Genomic DNA, 22,445 nt, shown 5'->3' on the forward strand with positions numbered 1-22,445 from the left:
TGCCTATACCTACCTAATTATATTTAATATTAATTACAATAACACCCCTGGTATTTATTATAAATTATAAATTTATTTTTCTGTTTGAAAATTAAACGATGTGATCTTTCTTTTTGTGTCTTTTGATATTTTAGTCTTTCAGTTCATAGAGTTAAGTTCATATAATTAAGGGATGATGTCATAAATATTCACCAATTTTACACGTTTTTTCACTTTAATCACGCCGTTTAAAAATTGTCATTTTTATACATCAACTATCAATTTTAACAAATCCATATACCGTTTAAAAATCCGGCAAAAATTGTTGACATGTCACTATTTGATTCGTTAAGACATGTCACTATCCGGTTGCCAACTCATCAATTTTCACAAAATTTTTGAACGGCGTATGGATTTGGGAAGAATTGATAATTCGTGTATGAAAATGACGATTCTTAAACGGCGTGATTAAAATGAAAAAACGTGTAAAGTTGATGAATTTTTATGAATTAACCTATAATTAAAGTTCAGTTTAGTTCTTAAATTTATTTTCAATATAAATATGAATTCTATATTTATGAGATTTAATAACTAAGTGAATTCAATTTTTATATATATATATATATATATTTATTCATATTTTCATTTTTGTTATTTTTAAAAAATAATTTTATTAGCATTTAAAAAGTTTTGAATTTTAACAAGTAAGATAAGCAGAAAATTTTAAACATCACAAAAGTTATAAAAAAAATATAAATTGGATTCATTAAGCCATTAGATCTCATTAGAATTTAATGCTATTAATATTTATATCAAAACTAAACTAGAATTTATTTTTGAATAAAATATTTAAATTTACCCAAGTAACACTAAAAATGAATGGTTGACATAAATAAAAGTGAGACCATATATCATTTGATATTTAAATAGAAAAAACAAAACTGTAAATTACGTCATATGTGAGGGTTTCTGAATAATTTTCTCTTCAAACAAAACTAATAATTAGATCAATAAACAAATTATATTTTTGGTGCAATTCTCCGTATTTCAATGTGAGTAATTTATCTTGGGCTTTACTATTCGCCGCCCTAATTACTTGACACTGTCCTTAGAAAAATACATTTGTACCCTTCTCTATAAAAAAAACTCTCAATCACATGCGAATACGTCGATTAAAATGAAGGATAACTATTTCAATTCGTCAGGTAACGAGTATCGATTTTCCGAGGTAAAATTGTATTTTTTTTTGTTATTTTTTGTTATTTTTGACGCCAACTGACAGACTCCCTGAAATGGCGTCTGTCATATGGGCCGACACCAACTGGGGGCGTCGGGCCAGTGGAGAGACGTCGCAGAAGGACGTCTCTAATATGGGGAGACGTCATTCTAGGACGTCTCCCCAGTTTGACGTCCAAACGCCAACCAGAGACTTCTGGTCAGTTTTTTTTAAAAAATAAAATAAAAAAATCAATACAATAAAAAAATTTAAAATTGAATGCTCACTTGCGGTTCCCGACCTATATCTCGTCCAAAATCCGATATTTACACTATACAATATGGTTTTTGTTTAATAAGTTTGCATGAATTCAGAAAATTTGTTATTTTTTATAAAAAAAAAGGTAAAATGGTAAAGTTAGGGGGCGGTGCTTAATAAAAAAGGGCGATGTTTAGTAATTCAGTTTATTTTCGGCGGGTAAATAGTTTTTAAGTGGGTTTATGATTAATAAATACGCATTTGACACTGAATTAATCTTTAAAATTTAAAGTAAAAGTTTATGTGGTAGGAAATATGTTGGACATCATTTTCTTTTGTTTTCAACTTTTTCAGTAGTTCAGTCAGTAGACATTGCCTGCAATTATATATCATTGTTTGAGCATAGGACTCAACTACACATCATAACCGCTAAATTTATTATTATTATTATTATTATTATTATTATTATTATTATAAGAGAATACGACATTGATAAAACAATAAAAATACAAAGAGTTTAATGATATATTTTTGCTACTTTAATAATGTAAAATTCTCTTTAATACATTCCATAACTTAATAATTACATAATAGAAAAAAAAGGGATTGGAATTCCCTCAAGTTCATTTTAAACTTGAGGGGGTCATGTTTAGATCTACACCGTTCATTATAAAATGAACGGCATAGATTAATTTAATTAAAATTGTATCTTTTTGATCTACACCGTTCATTTTATAATGCACAGTGTAGATGTGAACATGACCCCCTCAAGTTTAAAATGAACTTGAGAGAATGCCAATCCGATAAAAAGATATGACCATTTCCTTTAACATATTAGATGATACTAATTTTTTTGTAATAATTATAAAAAAAGAATAATATTTTTCATGTTATTTTTTAATTTTTGGATTAAATTTCTCTAGCAGTTAGAGTTGAGTTTGGTTGTGCTGTGATTTTTCGATTTGTGTTGATATATAATAGAAAAAAATAAAAAATTATGACCATTTTATTTAATGTATCAGATGATAACAATTTTATTTATAATAATAAAAAAAGATTTATATTTTTCATGTTATTTCTTATTTTTTTTCAAAATTATAATTTAATTATCATAATTTGAGCTAATACAGATTTGGATATTAATTTTTGAAAGAAATGGTGCTTCTCTAAAAAGTTGGTGACTAACTATACCAAGGTAGTTAGTTGTTTAAACCTGCACATGTATGGTTTACCAATTAGCTAGAAAATAAAAGAAAATGGTCATAGTTCTATTCTATCCACAATAATTTTTATGAACCTTAATTAAATTATTAAGCAAAGAACAAGGCGCCAAAACTTAGGTCAGCATCATAATTAATTTGATTATAAACCACGATTAAAAAACTAAAACAATATCCCAACATATAGTATACAGATTTAAGCGGTAATTTACTTATTTATTTATTCTTAACAAAATGTTAATTTCATTTTTGTGTATGATTTACATTTTGTACAAAAATAAAATAATTAATGAGCCTACCAAGTTAAATATAAATTAAACAAAAAAATTATATTTTATTCAATTTCAAATTGAATTAACTAAAAAATCCTTACATAGAAAATTAAAGGTGTATATGAATAACTTGGTAAACACTAACCCAAACAAATGGGCAAAACGTCACAATAACTGCCACTGCCTTAATTTCTTCCAAAATGACCCATTTGTTGGCCTACCAAACCCTTTCATTTCAAAAATAACCTAGTCAATATATCTATTATATCTTGCTTACCTTAAAAAATTAATTTATCATAACCAATTAAATTTATAGCCCTCGAATATATCCCAAGTGATAGGAACAACCTTAAAAAATCACTTAATTTTTAAAAATACATTCTAAGATAAAAAAAATTAATTTTACCCAAGATTTAAAAATTTAGTTTCAGTTCCGGTATCCCGGAATCCCATTTCCGTTTTGTATAGATCGAGACTTGTAGCTTGATTCTTTACTCATTCCATACTGGGAAGAATTGCAGGCGAAGGGGATTCTTATTTGTACAAATGGTACTTCGAACTTGGAGCGAGCATGAAAAAATTAACGAGTTTTTCATCGGAATATGGGGCCGAGGATCCCTTAACTATTAGAATATAATTAATAGAACGAATCATGGATTCCTTTTTCCTTATTTTATATTAATATATTCAATTTCCTTATTTGATATTAATATGTCGGTTGAATCGATCATCAGAAGAAAAATTAGGCCAAAAATTAGGATACATTCTGGGAAAATCAAACTTCCATCGAGTATAGGCTAAACTAGTAAATATGGGTAAAAAATAGTTTATTGATATTGAATTTGATAAATATCAATCAGTGATGAATCAGGCGAGGAAGATGAAGAAAAACTCCAAGCCTCCCCCTTCTGTTATATACAACAACGCGGTAATTCCAATCTAAAACCTAAATAGTAAAATTGAAAGAGAAAGGGTACCTTCTTCTCCGTTCCTTCTTCTCCTTCTTCTATAACCCGAGCTCGGAGAAGGAAGAGATAAGAGGGCCCAGCCATTCTCCTTCGATTCTCCCTCGAGCTCCATCGGACATGTCTGCCGCAAGTGATTCACCGAAGCGACGAGACCTTGAAAGCTGCTTTTTCAAGTGTCAGTAGCGGGACGTTCTGTCAATCGGGTTCAAAAAGTGAAAGCCGTTTTCGGGGAGAACCTCACGTTTTACGAACATATTTTTTAGGCAGAAGGTACAGAAAAACCCTCGACTTTTTTTTAAAAGTACAAATCAACCCTTTTATTTTTTTTGAACACAATTAAGCCCTCGTGTTTTTAAAATTAAACAATTAAACACTCGTTATTTAAAAATTGAACAAATAAACCCTTTTAATTTACTTTTGGGACAGCTACCCCCTCAAATTTTTGGTAAATATTTTAAACATTAAAACTATTTTTGAACTTTTTTTCTATATGATTATGGGAGACATGTCAGCCATTAGCGAGTGTTTCTAATGGTGTTGGACGAAATGGATTATTTGTTCTATTTGAAAATAAAGAGAGGTTAATTGTACTAAAAAGGTAAAAGAGTTGATTTGTACTTTTGAGAAAAGGTCGAAGGTTTTTTTGTACCTTTTGCCTATTTTTTACTATAAAAATATGTTTTTGATACCTTAAAAATATAGTATTATTAATACATCTATGATATGATGGTATGTAAAAAATTGATTTTTTAAGGTATTTTTAAATTTTAAGTACGTAATCTTAATTTTCTTTTACCGTTTTTTGATATTTTTTAATTTTCCCTATATACTTCCTCCATCACTAGGGCTGAGCAAGAACCTAACTATACCAAAAAACCAAACTGAAATTTGTTGTTTGGTTCCGTTATTCGGTGAAAACGGTTTGATCCAGTTTTTATTTTAGGTCAAGTTTGGTGTTCGATATTCGGTTTAGTTTGGGTGTTTTGAAAATCGAAAAACCGAATGAAACGAACTTTCATATAAAAAATATATATTTTTTAAATAAAATATATATACATACATATTTATATATTTTTTGTCTTCATTTCTTAATTATTTTGATATATGAAATAATAATTTTTATACAACAAATATGGAAATTTATTAGACTCTAGCTATTTATTATTTAAATTAATTTTAATATAAAAAATAAAAAAATAACTAAATTCGGTTTTAAACAAACCGAATCAGACCGGATCGATATTTTCGGTTCGGTTTGATTTTTCTGCCTCCGAATTATAATGTTTGGTTCGGTTCAGTTTGGAATTTTTCCAAACTTCGGTTGGTCAATTTTGAAAAATTCAAAACCGGACTGAACAAACTGAACTGATGCTCAGACCTATCCATCATATATTTGATAGCTAATTTAAATGAAACGATTATATGAAAAAAAAAATATTTATTTAAATAAATTTATATAAATTATAAAAAATTATATTTACTTCTATTTAATATAATTTTAACTTTATACTACATCCGCCTTATTAGAATAAAAAATACTTTCTTAAAAATTAAAAAAATAATTGATTATGGTTAATTATTCTGTTACATTTTTTCTACAATACCCTCATAATTTTGAAAAAAATAAATAATCATGAAGCCATTAAATTTAATTTCCATATAATAAAATTTTAAAAGTATTTTGATAATTTATCTTTAGCTAATATTATATATAACAACTTTTTTTTATTTCATGAGACATCAAGAGTATCAAGTTTTTAATTTTTATTGAATAGAGAAAATAATTTGTTTTATATATATATATTCTATAACAGTTGATGAGTTGTACAATAATAATTAATCATTTAAATAATGATTGAATGTTTGTGATATAGGATAAAAAAGTTTTTAAATAAATTAGGACTAAGTTTTTAAATAAAAAAGTTTATAAATACACAAACTATTAATTTTTTGCGTAAATGACCAAATTTTCGTTTTAGGTGAAAAACGATGCCGTCTTATGTCAAAAATGGTGCCCATGTTATGTATGCAAAAAATTGATAGTTCGAGTTTTTATATGCTAAAATTAAAAGTTCGTGTCAAATACCGTGAAAGTTGGTGATTTTTGGAGCAATTAAGCCGCTGTAATTTATGTAAAAGATATATTTAGATTTGTAATCTCCATTTGTTTTGTGTATATTTTCCTGTAGGATTTATATGCTTTGCCTATATTCTGCAATACATCGATAAGCTCTCAAAGATAATCTTTTTAATATGATGCCTTTTTTTATATACATCATCATATGCTAAAATCTGACAATTCTTTAATTATTTTTAAAATAAAATATGAATCCTTCTATAAATAAATTGTAGTTCAAATGGTATAAAATTGAATAGTAACGGTTAAACTGTGAGTTTAAATCGTTCCATAAGCGTTCCCTTCTTTAATTATTACAAAAACATATAACATTCTTTTATTGTTTGTTTGACAATTTTCAATTTTTTTCCATAAAATTAAACGAATTTGATTTGATTTGTGACTATGGAATAGGAAATTTTCTTAGATAGATTCAGTCCAGCACGTCATCCGTAGACTGAAGTTAACTTTTTCTTTTTATATGTATTATAATGATCATATTTTAAAAGATATTTAGATTATTTGTTGGCATTGAAAAAAAATTTACTCAAAATTATATCAAAATTAGTAAAATATGCACATACATTTTTAAATTTTTGTGAAACAATATTAATATTCTTTAATCTTTAACTCGATGCAACTCGATGCAACTCGACCCCTAAAATTATCAAATTAGCGCAAATCAGCCTTTTTAAACTAATGTTGCTTATTTTTCCGTTAAGAAAAGGGTTGCTTTGCACCAATGTTGTAAGTTTTAAGATTGGGATACACCAAATTAGATTTTAAGAGCATAGATATTAATTTATCAAAAGTTAAAGAGTGTATCTACATTTTTTGCCTCCTTTTTACCAATATATTTATATTTTACCTTTTATTATTTTTGTGTTGTATATATCTATTTGTTATAATGTTGACCAAGTCACATTGTCCTTGGTTTTGAATTTGTAATTGAATTTGGGGTTTGACAAAAATAAATAAATTATTAAAATATCTATTAGGATAGGAAAAAGGATCATAATTTTTGACTGGTCTACAATATAAGGCTTATAATTATATATCAAATTAAAAGTCTATGAATTATTGATTTCCTTTGTAACCCGTTGATTTTGAATTTTTCTTTTTAATCTTGGGTTAAGTTTATGATTATTAATATTTAATCTCTATAAATATAATGCAATTAATTAATTTCAGCATCAAATAATATTTACATTTTTTTCATCTTGTACCTTTATTTAGTATTCCATATGTTTACATGCTTAAATGAAAAATCCAAATTCAAACCTTAGATTTATCGTCCAAGGTAAGAAGACACAACATTGTGAAATATTTTCTTGTATGATAAAGATAAGTATTTGTTTGTATCAATCACAACAAATTTGGTGTCTCAATAATTTTACTTATTTAAGTGTTTGTTTTTTCTTTTTAAAAATTATGAAAAATGTATTAATAGTGACTGATGAGGACATAAAGCTGTTTGATAATGAAAGCTAAATATGAAATGATGGGCAAGTCTTTGTCCCTTCACCACCGAAACACACTTCTTTTGTTAGTTTTGTGGTTGAATTTTTGTTATGAGGAAATTAAATTCCATAAGTTTTTTTTTGTTTTTGTTTTTTTTTTCACAAATATAATTTTTTATTATTTACAAATTATGATTTAAAAGAAAAATCTATTTGTTTTTGGTTTTATAGATAGGAGGTCCAATGAACCATATGAGTTAAGCGGGAGTAACTTATTCAGAGTATCAATGAGCTATAGTTCAAATAATATAAGCGGTGAACAATAAATTATTAAGTTGTGGGTTCAAATTTTTCCACAAACGCTCTCTCATTTTTTATTATAAAAAAAAGTAATCATAAAATTGATTAATTTTCATCTAATCAAATGAATGTGGCGATGTGAAAACTCAAACTCAAGATATATTTAATACTCATAAAATGAATATACTAATAGAACTATTTTTGATCGGTTTCTACTTTTTAATTTAGCTAATAACAAATTAAGCATCAATCTTATATTGTTATCTCCATTTGTTTCTTTATCAATGAGGTTTAGGTCACTGTATTTTTAAAAATAAATAAACAAATGAAATGCTTAAGTTAACTAAATCATTATATGTCATTTTAAAATTATTGTTTTGGATAGAAAGAGTCTAAATTGATGATATATTGGCTTGCTTGTGGGTCTTATAGAGTTGGACCCATTTATGATGTTATATAGATATGACCTATCAACATTTCCAATTTATCAAAATCTTATCGTATTTTTCTTATCATATCATAAAAATAACTCTCAAACTGAATCAAATTAAATTAGTCGGTTCATTTGATTTTTAATTATATTTGTACAAAAACTTGATTAAAAAAAGATTTTTAAAATCGAACCGAAATAAAACAAATAAATGTTTTTGATTTTTTTATAATTAAACGTTCTTAATGTTAAATCGAATTCGATTTGGTTCCTTTGATGTTTAAAGACTTCTGAAGTCCTGTATGCTAAAAACTTACACAGTGGTCAGAGCTCATAATTGATTATCATTTATCAAAGATGGATATTGGGTAAATTTGTATAATATGTTTTAGTATTATAGACTAATACATCATTGATAAAATAAATACATGCCACATTTTTCTCATGTTTACGTAAGAAATTTGATCGGGTTTATGAGTTCAATTTCAATAATGTTAGATGTATATTTTTTTCAACATAGTGAAATAAACAGGTGAAAATATTAGAACAACAAAATTATTTTATTTTAAGAGTTTCCATCAATTGAAATATCAACACTAGAATTGAAATGTCTGGTAAAATCAACATGGTACCAAAGATAAAGCTATCGAAGCCACTGTATTACTTTGGATTTTTTAGCATGAAAAATGGACCCATTGAATTGTACAATAGGAATAAAGATAATTGGAAAATCCACAAAATATCCCTGTTTAAATAACAATTTACTCAAATATATAAAAGACTAAATTTTTAAATTCATGATAAACGAGTAGAAAATTTACATTCTCTATCCAACTAATAAATAAGAGACACATGACAGACTACGTACTAAGTAAGAAAAAATGTTACCTAAAAAATAAAAAACGTTGCACGTTTTACGTACTTTTTTTTCACTATAAAAAACATATTTTTAATACATATTTGATACATCTCTGATACAATACGTAAAAAACGAAAACCTATTACGTATTTTTGAATTTTTTTGGATATTAAATATAAACTTTCCCGTAAGTATGTATTTTTATATTTGTTTTTCTCCGAATTTTCTGTAATTTTTCCAAACAAATATGTACAGGGCTAACAAACATGTTGCTGCAGTGTTTGGGCCTTTTATTGGGCCGTTATTACTGTAATGGAAGTGGATGGGCTGTTCATTCCATATGAAAAACAAACAGATTAGTTAAAATAAAATAGTTCTAATCTGAATTTTAAGAGAAAATTAGGATAAATACTCCATTTTTAAAAATAATTTGATTTCCTACCTCAACAAGAAAAAGATAAAAAAAATATCTCACATTTTTATTGTTTTTATTTTTTTACTCTAACACGTGTTTATATTATAATTATGCCTAACTTTTATTATTATTTTACTCTAATCATATTTCTTTACTTTAAGTGATAACTGTCACTTTTTTTTTCTCTCTCTTTCTTCTTCTTCTTCTTCTTCTTCTTCTTTTCCTTCTTCTCTTTTTGTTTTATCCCACCATTTTTTTTCTTCTTTTTCTTTTTCTTCTTTTCCATTTTTATTCTCTTTTTTTTCGCCGCTCCGCCGTCAATCCGCCGCCGCTCTGCCATCGTTCTACTGTCGCTCTCCGTTCGTTTCATATTTGATTTTAGAATTTTTTTTCTTAATTCGTGGTGATTAATACGATTTATGTTAACTTTCAGATCTAAATAAATTACTCTTTAATTTTTTCAATTTTAGATCTAAAAATCTGCATGAAAAGGATTTTATGATGAAAAAAACGATTTTCTGCACAAAAAACTATTTTCTGCAAACAAAACAGCATTTGATTATCATATGAGTATCACTGCATTATCATCACATTATCATAGCACTGCAGAAAAGATAATTTTTATATGGAAAAACATCCTCTGATTATCATATGAGTATCACTATATTATCATGTAATTATCATAACATTGCAGAAAAAAAAAATCTGCAGAAAATAATGTTTGATTATCATATTGTTATCATAATATTATCATATATCGTTATCATAACATTATCATATGATACTTACATGGAAAAAAAATTACAGAAATAGTGTCATATGATAATGTTTTATCATATGATAACGAGATGATAATATTTATGGTACATATATGATAATGTATGATAAAATAGTGTTTGATTATCATGCCGTTATCATAACACTGGAGTATGATAATTAGATGATAATGCATTATGATAAGGTTATGATAATTAGATGATAACGTACGTGAAAATAGAATAACAAAAAGATTCATGACACCGGTATGATAACCAGATGATAATAAAAGAATAAAGTTATGATAATATGATACATATATGTAAAAAATTACAAAAAAATTATGATAATGAGATGATAATGTAAAGATAATAGTATGATAATATGATACCTGTATGAAAAAAAATTACAAAAAATTATGATAACAAGATGACAATGTGAAGATAATAGTATGATAATATGATACATGTATGAAAAAAACAATTACAAAAAAATTATGATAATAAGATGATAAGGTGAAGATAATAGTACGATAATATGACCTTATTATACTTCATTATCATACTATTTTCTTCACAATATCATTTCGTTATCATAATTTTTATGTAATTTTTTTCATATAGCTATCATATTATCATACTGTTATCATAATTTTATTATTATGTCGTTGTCATAACATTATCATTTAGGTACAATAATACATTATCATCTCGATATCATATGATTATATTATGATAACGAGATGATAATACAGTGATATAACATGATAATCAATTTTTTTTGTAGAAAATAATTCTTAATGCAGTGTTATGATAACAACATGATAATACAGTGATACTTATATGATAATCAGAGACTGTTTTTTTAATAAAAAATCTGTTTGTCTACAGTGTTATGATAATCATATGATAATCAGATGCTGTTTTTTTGCAGAAAATCGTTTTTTCATCATAATATCGTTTTTTCATGCAGATTTTTAGATCTAAAATTGAAAAAAAATTCAAGAGCAATTTAATTATATCTGAATGTTAAAAAATCGCAATAATCACCATGAATTTAAAAAAAAATATGATTGAATAATGCAGTGACGGTAGAGCAATGAAGAAACGGCGGCGAAGCGATGAAGGTACGGCGAAGAAAGAAAAATGAAGAAGAAATAAAGAAGAAGAAAAAAATTGACGAAGAAAAAAAGAAACACATGAGAAGAAAAAGAAGAAGAAGAAGAAGTGAAGGAGAGAGGAGAGAGAAAGAAAAAAAGAGAAAAATGTAAAAATATGACAACTGTCATATAAGATATTTAGAATAAAAAATTAATAGAAAATAGGTAAAATTACAATATAAACATGCTTTAGAGTAAAAAAATAAAAGCATTAAAATTATGAGGTATTTTACCTATCTTTTCTTTATTGAGGTAGGAAATCAAATTATTTTAAAAAATAGAGTATTAAAACCGTTAACTTGACTTGGCAGCTCCGCCTCAGTTAGGGGTGAGCAAGAACCGAACCAAACCGAAAAACCGAACCAAACCGAATCGAACTTTGTTGTTTGGATCAGTTTTTCGGTGAAAACGGTTTAGTTCGGTTTTACTTTATGTAAAGTTTAGTGTTCGGTGTTCGGTTTAGTTTGGGTGTTTTGAAAACCGAACCGACCGAAAAACTGAATTAATTTTTTTAAAATAATATACATATATATTTATATTTATATGTTTTTTTATCTTTATATCTTAATAATTGTTGATATATGAATTAATAATTGTTATTTAAACATAGGCTAATAATCACCCACGGCCCCTGACTTTAGGGGTACCTTACGACAAACCCCCTGATAAAAAAAAACGATCAGTAAACCCCCTAATCTTTGTGGCGGCGCTCGCTAAACCCCTTTTCGCATAAATTGACCAAAATACCCTTCAAAACTGTAAATAAATACAAACAAACCAGACAACTTCAATCTAACCACACTTAAAACCGACCCAATCAAATCAAACCAAACAAATCTAATCAAACCTAAATTTATTTAAAAATTAAATAAATAATTATTTTTAATTTAAATAAAAAAATAAAAAAAAAATACTTTTTTTAATTCATGCCGGTGAGCAGACCCACCGCGGTGGGTCTGCTCACCGGAGAGCAGACCCACCGCGGTGGGTCTGCTGTGCAGCAGACCCACCGGCCGGTGGGTCTGCTCTGTGCAGCAGACCCACCGGCGTGGGTCTGCTGCAAAGAGCAGACCCACCACGGGTCTGCTCTTTGAAGCAGACCCACCACGGGTCTGCTCTTTGAAGCAGACCCACGGTGGGTCTGCTCTTTGCAGCAGATCCACCGCGCCGGTGGGTCTGCTGCAAAGAGCAGACCCACCGCGGGTCTGCTACAAAGAGCAGACCCGCGGCGGGTCTGCTCTTTGCAGCAGACCCACCGGCGCCGGTGGGTCTGCTGCAAATAGCAGACCCACCGTGGGTCTGCTTCAAAGAGCAGACCCGTGGTGGGTCTGCTCTTTGCAGCAGACCCACGCCGGTGGGTCTGCTGCACAGAGCAGACCCACGCCGGTGGGTCTGCTGCACAGAGCAGACCCACCGGCCGGTGGGTCTGCTGCACAGCAGACCCACCGTGGTGGGTCTGCTCTCCGGTGAGCAGACCCACCGCGGTGGGTTTAAATTAATTTTAAAAAAAAAATTTAAATTAAAAATAATAATTATTATTTTTTAAAATTAAAGGAGTTATTATTTGGATAATTTTTTTTCCGGCAATGGACGGTGGTGGCCGGAAAAAACCGGCGGCGGCGGGTGAAAGTTTCGGTTGGATGGTTTGATTTAATTGAGTTGATTGGTGATTTAAGTATCATTTGGATGGTTTATATCTGATTTGGTTAGGTGAATGATTTTAGATTTGGTTAGATTAGGTTGGTTTGGTTTTTGTTATTGACCTTAGGGGTATTTTAGGTATTTTTGAAAAAATAAAGAGCTTGGGGCGGTTTTTTGGGGCGGTTTTAGGGTAAAAGGGGTTTAGCTGATCATTAGGTAAAGTTTAGGGGGTTTACGGCAGCTTTTTTTAGATCAGGGGGTTTAGCGTAAGATACCCCTAAAGTCAGGGGCCGTGGGTGATTATTAGCCTTAAACATATATGGAAGTTTATTACATTCTAATTATTTAATATTTCAATTAATTTTAATATAAAATTTTTTTAAAAAATAAAAAATAGTGAAATTCGGTTTTAACTGAACCGAACAGTACCGAAATTTTCGGTTTGGTTCGGTTCGATTTTTTACCTCCTAACTAAAAGTTCGGTTCGGTTCAGTTTGAAAATTTTCCACCGAAAACCGAAAAAACCGAAAAAATTCCAACTGAACCGAACCGAACCGACCAATGCTCACCCCTAGCCTCAGCTCTTCTCACTTTAACACCGTCACCAATTCCAGTTAAACGGAATGTCAGTGAGGACATTTATCAAACACTTAGCCTCCACATTTTCCCATCGCTCATATTCCTCGAAGCGCGGTTTCCAGGCAAGTCTCACGGCCTCACGGGTTTAGGCCCGGGAGGAATGCACACACTGTAATTAGGACTATTAGGAGTAATGTTGGTGGTTATTTATGGTTTTTAAAGGGTGATTTAAGTAAGGTTTTTGATGGTGTTGATGGTTATATTGTTATGCAATGTGTTGAAAAGGTTATTAAAGATAAGAAATTTTGAACTTGATTAGAATTGCACTTGAAGAATCAACCAGGAATCAAAAGAGTGGTAATGGTGATGAGTTGAGAAAGAAGAGAAAAAAGAAAGCTACAAAGAAGAAGATTTTGAATGAAAATGAGCCAAAACCTGACCCTTATTGGTTAAGAACTTTCTTCGATTTTGGTCCCGAGGAGGCGATGAAGATACCCGAGTATGGTTATTGTGGGATTTTAAGTCCATTGCTTGCTAATGCTTGTCTTAATGAATTGGATCAAATGATGGAAGAAAAGATAGTTCAATTCTTTAGGCCAAGTAGTAGCGATTCGATTTGGAAAAGCTCCATTGACGATGGGTGTCACAACCCTTCTTGGCCGGAGTTTGTTCCATCTGGACCAGGAAAATGGATTACATTCGTTACGGAGGTCATTTTTTGGTCGATATTCGAGGACCGATAGAGGATGCAGTGCAAGTTCGGAGAGAAATTATCGACTTTTGTGAAAGTAAATTAGGATCAGATTGGATAGCTCTAAGATTGAGATTGAACACATAACAAGAGGGATTCAGTTTCTAGATCATATAATATGTCGTAGAGTTATATATCCTACACTTCATTATACAGCAAGTGGTGGAAAAATTGTTAGCGAAAAGGGTGTAGGTACTTTGCTTTCGGTTACTGCTAGCTTGCAAGTTGCAACAATGCATTCGTCAATTTCGATGACTTTCTTTTGTCAAAGGCAATAAAGATCCAGAGCCATTATCTTGCAATCCGATGCTTTATTCAAGTCAATCTCACAGTAATGCACAAAAGAACAAGTTTCTTGAGACCGTGGCTGATTGGTATCGATATGCTGATAATTGTAAGAAAGTTGTTGGATTTTGTGCATACGTGATACGTAGCTCATTAGCTAAACTTTATGCTGCTCGGTATAGACTGAAATTGCGTGCTAAGGTGTATAAGATTGCTTCGCGTAATCTGAGCAGACCTCTTAGGGAGAGTAGTAATAATTCTGCTCCTGAGTATTCTGATCTTTTAAGGATGGGACTTGTCGATGCTATTGAAGGAGTTCAATTCTCGCATATGTCTTTGATTCCCTCTTGTGATTATACTCCATTTCCGAGGAATTGGATTCCGGATCATGAACGGGTTTTACATGAGTATATTAAACTACAAAATCCGAAATTCTTTTGTGACCTACATAAATTGATAAAATGTCAAGGTTTGATGTTGCCTCAGGATGAGGTGTCTGAAATTATTTGGATTACAAGACTTTTGGAATTCGGAGGTACCAATTTAGTGGTGATGATGGGGATGAGACTTCTGCTGTAAAAGTTGTAAATTCATGTTTTTGATGCATATCTGTAACAGAGAATTAATGATGCTTTAGTGTATGCATTATTGATTTTGTTTAGGAATATCACTATGATTTTGTGCTGGAAGTCTGATTGAGTAAGGAGAACTAATCAGTGGATTGTTTTGAGGAATTATGGTGGGGGAGTTTGAAGAACCTTATAGCATTAGCTTTCAGGTATTTTTATTTAATTTAAGATCATTACTTATAGATTTATGCTCATGATCTCTCTGTAAATTATCATTTGATCAGTTCTTTAGTTAATAAATACTCCAAGTTGTTAATAATTGAGAATGGCTCTAGTTAGCTAGAGTTGTCAGATATGCCAAACTGAGATTATTATGCTAACCTGATTTTTGATCCAACAGTCTATGTAAAATGGTTATGCTGCTTTTATAAGATTTATATTGGATCAATGGTGATGTTCTGGTAGGTAAAAGTCGAAGTGGCCATTGGGGTCTAGGCCTTGTTGTTAGAGATTGCAGGTAATAAACTGCAGCAAAGAAATTTGAAAATTGCAGCTGCTGAAGTAGAGGCAATCTTGTGGGATCTTGACTTATACAAAGACTGTTTTTTCAGGCGAGTGGAGGTTGACAGTGATAATGCTGAAATTATTGCTGCTCTTCGTAATGATTCAGAGTACGTCTCGGAGTTGGGTGCCTGGTTGTTCAATTCCCGGAAGATTGCAGCTGAATTTGTGGAGATTAGATAGCCTGCATTGCCAAGATATGTCAACAAATTTGGCCATGAAATTGCTGGAGCTGCATCATCTTCATTTGGTTGCATTTGGATAGAGGAGATTCCAAAAAATTGGACTGAGACTTCGGCAGGAGGACCTGATTTCCAGCTTGTATGGAGTTGAAGAGTATTTAGTTTTGCTTAATTGTTTAGCAAGTTGTGTTTATTATACTATCCAAAGAAAAAAGTGGACATATATGATATTACTGAGTTGCATTTGAAAAAATAATTTGATTGTTAAAAGATAAATACTACAGATTTATATATTTTAAAAGATTTAGGATTGTATTCTTACTTTTAAATGATGTATGGTCTTGTTTTGGATTTATATAATAAATTGTTTTTAACTTTTAAATGTCATTTTTATTTTTTATTTTTGCTTTACATTGAATTATAAAAATAAATGTTTTATCTTGATGGTTTTTTAAATTTGAGTTAATATCATCTAATTCTAAACATTGTATATGAAATTTGAGATTTCAAATTCTTATGCTATCCAAACAAAAGATTTACAAATTAATGATTTTGAAATATGAGATTTGAAATCTAAATTTAAAATTCAAATCCATTCATCCAAAGTCCAAACACACTTCAAAAGAATCTTATTTTGATTATGCTTTGCCTAAGCAATTGTTGAAACATAGAAATCAGACTGCTAAATAAAATAAGATTACATGCATCCTTTTCATTGTTACACCTCTTTTACTCTCATACATTTTCTAACACATTACTCTCAACCTAATAAAGTTACTGTTTAATATTACGATTACCTGCCAAAGCTCGAACTTCATCAACCGGAATGAACCTACGTTACCTATCCGACCTTCTTCAACCACATCTAGCGGTTCTCACACCAAGTGAAAAACACAAACTCGGGTTACTTCTCTTTTACTCTGCAACAATAACAATCTTTCCAACAGTAACCAAATCATAGAACCAGTAACAAACGACACAGAATATTAATAGATAAGAAGTCTCGAAGAAAATTCGAAATGGCTTCACCAATTTAAAATGAAGTCTAAGGAACATTCATAACTTGGATGGACTGTAACATATCTGAAACAGCTATAACAAGGTCACCAGATTTTATCATTCCTCTAGCCTTGAGCAGATAGAATGTTTTGTTAAGGTTGCTATCCATATCATCAGCAAAGCTCAGGCGGAAAGGAATCAGCCCCCACTTTAAGTTCAAGCGTCTCCGTACAGATGTCGTAGTCGTAAAAGCAAATATTGGGCAGTCAGGCCGGCAACGAGACAATAGCGATGCCATGTGACCATCCTTTGTATAGACAAAAAGTGCATCTACCTCCAAATTGTTAGCTGAAAAATCACAAATAATACCGCATAACGGACATTACATTGAGCGGCTTCATTGCACACAAAATAATCTGCATAATTTTAGGGGGGTTTTGTGTTGCTACTAGAATCAGCAAATCACATTTACATTACTCATTTTTTCGATTGCTAAAAATTTAAATATTAGAGTTTCTGGTAGTTAATCAACACTAAACTAAGAAATTTATATTTCATGATAGATATAGAAACTGCTAAATTTTAATGAGTATAATATAAAATGAACAGATTCAAAGCATTACATGCCTCTAGTTGGGGGGCATATGCTCATTGCGGTTTTAGCTCTGTACTTAAGTCTGTTTGAAAAATTAATCTTACTTTCTCATTGTTTAAATAGTAGTGATAATCAGAACCAACAGCTCAGATTTATTTTGTATGTTTCAGTTCAAGAGATTCTCTAAAATTGGACCAAACCAGACAATGCACACTTCTAGTTTTCATGCAGAATTTAATCATAACACATTTACCGTGATAATATTTTTGCTTGAGCCAAAGAATGCTTACCCATCTTGGCAGCAGAGATGCAAATCTCTTCTGAAATAGAGTCAGAAAATGAGGATCCAACTGTTGGGAGTTCCATTGCTTCATAGCGCTTCTCTTCTCTCCACCACCTCTCAATTCTCACACTGACACTTCTCAGCACAGCCAATGCCTTGTCTGGGTACTGACCCATGGCTGACTCACCAGAGAGCATCAAAGCATCAGCCCGTTGCCTAACAGCTTCAGAAACATCAGCCACTTCTGCTCTGGTGGGTGTAGGGTATTCAATCATAGATTCAAGTAATTGAGAAGCAACAATAACAGGCTTATTTAACTGCCTGCAAAGCTGAACAATTTTTTGCTGGGCTGATGGGACCTGCTCCAATGGTATCTGAGCACCCAGATCTCCTCTGGCCACCATAGCTCCATCCGATGCTAGAATGATCTCTTCTAAATTCTTTAAAGAGTCAATACTTTCTATTTTTGCAATGACAGCTATGTCGCTGGATGACAAAATAGAAAAATGTGTCAGATTCTGACCAGGGCTATTTTGATTATCAAGGAAACCAATAGCAAAATAAAGATCATTTAAAAGTCATAAAACTCTCACTTAATACAATTCTTAAGAGCAATTGATTATGGTTTACTGTTTGAAATTACAGATTAGCAACACAGCAGAGAAACAAAGAAAAATTAAGACCGCCATGCAAACAAATACATGACCTGATAAAGTGCTTAAATAATACTACACATATTAAAAAGATACTAGTCGAAAACATAACAAACAAACAAATCTAATTCATACCAAGGTTCCGGGTCATGATGATTTCAAACACGACTGGCTATATACTGATTAAATGAGCATACCTATCACGAGACCTTGCAGCAATGTAGCTCTTAAGATGATAAATCACTTCAGCAGACTTGACAAATGATATTGCAATAAACTCAACGCCTTCTGCAATACCAAAATCAATGTCCAACCAATCCTGTAATTATAAAAAAAGAAGAGAATCTAATGAGATAACATTTATCAAATTTCATAGCAAACATTCTCGAAAAATGTAATGCAGCACAAACCAGAGGTGTCGCATACAAACCATTAAAAGTCTACAGATAGTATTCTGATATTCCGTTACAAATTAGGCATTTGTACAGACAGCCATATGATTCATTTAGCTATAATAACACACACACTTGTACTCATATGGCACAAGGATAGAAATTTTGCCAGTTGCGCTTGTTTACTAGATTGTCAATGGACGAGTTATGATATCTGAAGCCTGAAAGGGTTCAGGCTGAGGCACATAATGGGGAGTCCGTGCAAAATCCAGAGGAAATGGCAAAAGATTTAATAATGTAGATGGGGAGAAGGAACTACAAATCCGCCCCAACCCACACTTAACCTGAAACAGGGAGAGTCACCACCCACACTTAGCCTGAAACAGGGAGAGTCACCACCTCTGTGGTACTTAGGTTTCATAAAATCCAAACCATGTGCAATCTGTTGCCCTCCCTTATACTTCATAAATTTTGATGAGACAACAAATCTGACAGGGTAAAGTTTTTAACTCAATCCTACCTTATGACCAATTAAATTCGAACCAACTAACCGAGATATGAGTTATTTTTTAAAAAAGTATAAATCCACCCCAACCCACACTGAACCTGAAACAGGGAGAATCGCCACATCTGTGGCACTTAGGTTTTAAAAAAATTCAAACCATGTGCAATCCGTTGCCCTCTATATACTTCGCATCTTTTTACTTCACAAAGTTTGATGAGACATCATATCTGATAGGTGCAAGTTTTTAACTCAATCCTACCATATGATCTATTAAATTCAAATCAAGATATGAGTTGTAATTACATTCAACATATTCCAGATAAAACCATAACGACCCAAACTTCTAACAACAGTCTGTATATCCTCCTAATTCTTTTACATGCAGCTAAGTTTGTTCCTTCAAGAGCTTATATCCATAGCATCTATAATTCTAAATTTATAAGAACAAATTAAGTTGGGTATTTCTACTTGGTTGGATGTGCTAAAAAACAGAATTTCTAAAATTTAAATTCGAATAACATTATTCAGTGCCTGCACACATTACTTTTAACATATTTTAAAATGCAAGGAAAGGGGCACCAACTTTAGGGGAAATTGTTGGGAGCATGGCATTCCGTTCTCGTACAAGACTCCCGTCCCTCCAAAAAGTCAAATTAGCTCGAGGCAATAACAGTCCAGGATCGGTACATCGGCACTTAACATCTGGACCAATCTTTTCAATCACCTCAAATCTAACCATTCCACCATCAACTAGGAGTTCATCACCAACTTTCACATCTACAGCCCACATAAACATTACAGTTCACAACAAGCAATAGAAAAAGAAAAAAAAAACAATAAATATCACACAAACATTGAACATCACAACAAATTACCCTCAGCAAAACCATCATAATTCACATTGATTGTCCGTTCCGGGCGAGGCGAGTCGTAAGCTCTAACACTAAATGTCCAGATTTCACCATCCTGCAAGCAATTGCATAAATAAATTGTTAAAACATTAGTTTTCTTCTTGAATTCCAACTAATTCACCTACAATATTACTAATAACATAATTAATTAATTAATTACCTCGGCTTTAGCAGAAAAAGCACCGCCTAAGTCATCCATATGAATCTCACTACCTTCAGTATCCATCATAATAGCAACAGCAAAACCTTTCTCTTCATTCAATCTCCTAACCCTCTCTATCACACTCTTGTGCCACTCACGTGTCCCGTGACACATGTTTATTCTCGCCACGTTCATCCCTCCGACCGCCAACGCTTCCAGCTCATCAAATCCACACGTCGCCGGTCCAATCGTGCACACCAGCTTCGTCCGACGCGTACTCCTAAATCCGTTCTCCTTCAGCTCCGTCTCCGTCACGGCGTCCACTTCAATTGTACTCGAATCAGAAATATTGTTATTATTATTATAGTTTTGCAACAACGCGGCGCTGTTTCCTGTTCCGTTATCGGAAATGAAGGCTTGAGGAGGAGACGACGTCGTCGTTTTGGAATTAGGATCTGATGACGTGGAGGAGGCTTTGATTGAGAGTGATTTAGTATTGTAGTTGATGACTGAGAACCGCGAGCTGGAGTGAGGGAGCTTCGGGAGCGGTTGTTTGGCGAAGGTGAGGTTCGGCGAGAAATGGAGAGACTGCGACATTGTGATGCCGGAAAATGATTACGTGGCGGTTAATACGGCAGCGTTTGGAGGAAATGGAATTGAATTGAAGGAAGATAAAAGGGATTGGGGCGGATAGAACGAAGAAGTGAAGGTTTGAGTGGGTTTATGTTTATGTTATGTTGAGCTTTGTAGATGTCGCCAAGATTTTAGTAGCTGGATTCGGACAATGCCAAACAGATCTCTAATTTTTAGTATATTTTATTAGGTTTAAATTTTAGAGTAATGATGAGGTTAGATTCAGGATATTTGATGATTTGGATGAGTCTGATTGGCCATACTATAACATTTTTAAATATTTGCAAATGTTTGATTAAATATTACTATTGTTTAAAATATTTTTAAAAATATGTTAAATTTCACTATGCATATCAAAATATTTATTTAGAGTATTTAATGTATATATTTTAATATTTATTATTTAATTAAAACTTACATTCTTTTTTGTAAAAATGTTTTAAAACCGATGAATTATACTATAAGCGTTGAGTAACAAATTGCTAGATGTGGGTTCAATTCTTCCCGTACCATCTACGATTATCATAAAAAATATTTTAAAAAATTTGTATAAAAAGGATGCAATAAGTAATTTTTTATATTCTAAAAAAATAATTTTTTATTTCAAAAATTAATAAAGTGACAAAATAATTTGCATATTTTTGAACTTCATCTTGTATTTATTCTTTATTTAATTTTTTCTTCAAAAGATAGATTACGTTAGATAAATCAAATTACATTCACCAACAAAGCTCAAAAAATAAAATTAGATGGAAAATGAAACATTTGTTTCTTTAGTAAAATTATGAGCCTACTGATTTAATAGTAGTTTTTTAAAAACTTTTAAAATCATATTGAAAAGAATAAAAAATGTTAAATATCTTAATATATACTATGTTAGTTCAAAGAGAATAAATAAAATTCCGACTTAATTAAAATTGCAGCAAAAAATTGATTTTTCAGTTATTTATTCAATTTGTAATTTTTTCTATATCATTTTCTTTTAACTTGTATCTAATTTTTTTGGGTCCATGATGGTGTCAAGATAGTAGATTCTTACGAGACTTAAGTAGCAATTTGTCCCCTCAACTTATAAGTAATGGACAATTAACATATAAATTAATTTTATGGGCAAATTAGTTATGAACTTGCATATTATGGGCAATTAGCCCCATTTTGAAAAATTAGCTTAAAATTCGATGGGGCAAATTGCCAATTGAAGGACAAATAACTTACAAGTTTAGGGGCTAAATTGTCAAAATGGGGATAATTGCTCATAATATGCAAGTTCATAACTAATTTGCCCACAAAGTTAATTTATATATTAATTGCCCATTGCTTACAAGTTGAGGGGGCAAATTGCTATTTAAGTCATTC

The 22,445-nt window shown here is 31.0% G+C and overlaps 1 protein-coding gene and 1 pseudogene across 1 annotated transcript; one reads left to right on the plus strand and one right to left on the minus strand.

Annotated features, from left to right (window-relative positions):
* The first annotated feature begins 12,994 nt into the window (after nt 1–12,994).
* LOC126667202 (nuclear intron maturase 1, mitochondrial-like) lies at nt 12,995–16,271 on the plus strand (annotated as a pseudogene).
* A 322-nt stretch (nt 16,272–16,593) lies between these two features.
* LOC126667958 (pyruvate kinase isozyme A, chloroplastic) lies at nt 16,594–21,251 on the minus strand. The gene is made up of 6 exons (XM_050361111.2): nt 20,475–21,251; nt 20,279–20,369; nt 19,987–20,180; nt 18,704–18,825; nt 17,861–18,339; nt 16,594–17,323 (listed from the first exon to the last, which is right to left on the minus strand). The coding sequence occupies exons 1-6, from the start codon at nt 21,051–21,053 to the stop codon at nt 17,022–17,024; spliced, it is 1,767 nt and encodes a 588-aa protein (XP_050217068.1). The 5' UTR covers nt 21,054–21,251; the 3' UTR covers nt 16,594–17,021.
* Between the last annotated feature and the right edge of the window lie 1,194 nt (nt 21,252–22,445).

This window comes from Mercurialis annua, linkage group LG2 (assembly GCF_937616625.2).
Source record: "Mercurialis annua linkage group LG2, ddMerAnnu1.2, whole genome shotgun sequence".
In the NCBI taxonomy this organism is placed as follows: Eukaryota; Viridiplantae; Streptophyta; class Magnoliopsida; order Malpighiales; family Euphorbiaceae; genus Mercurialis; species Mercurialis annua.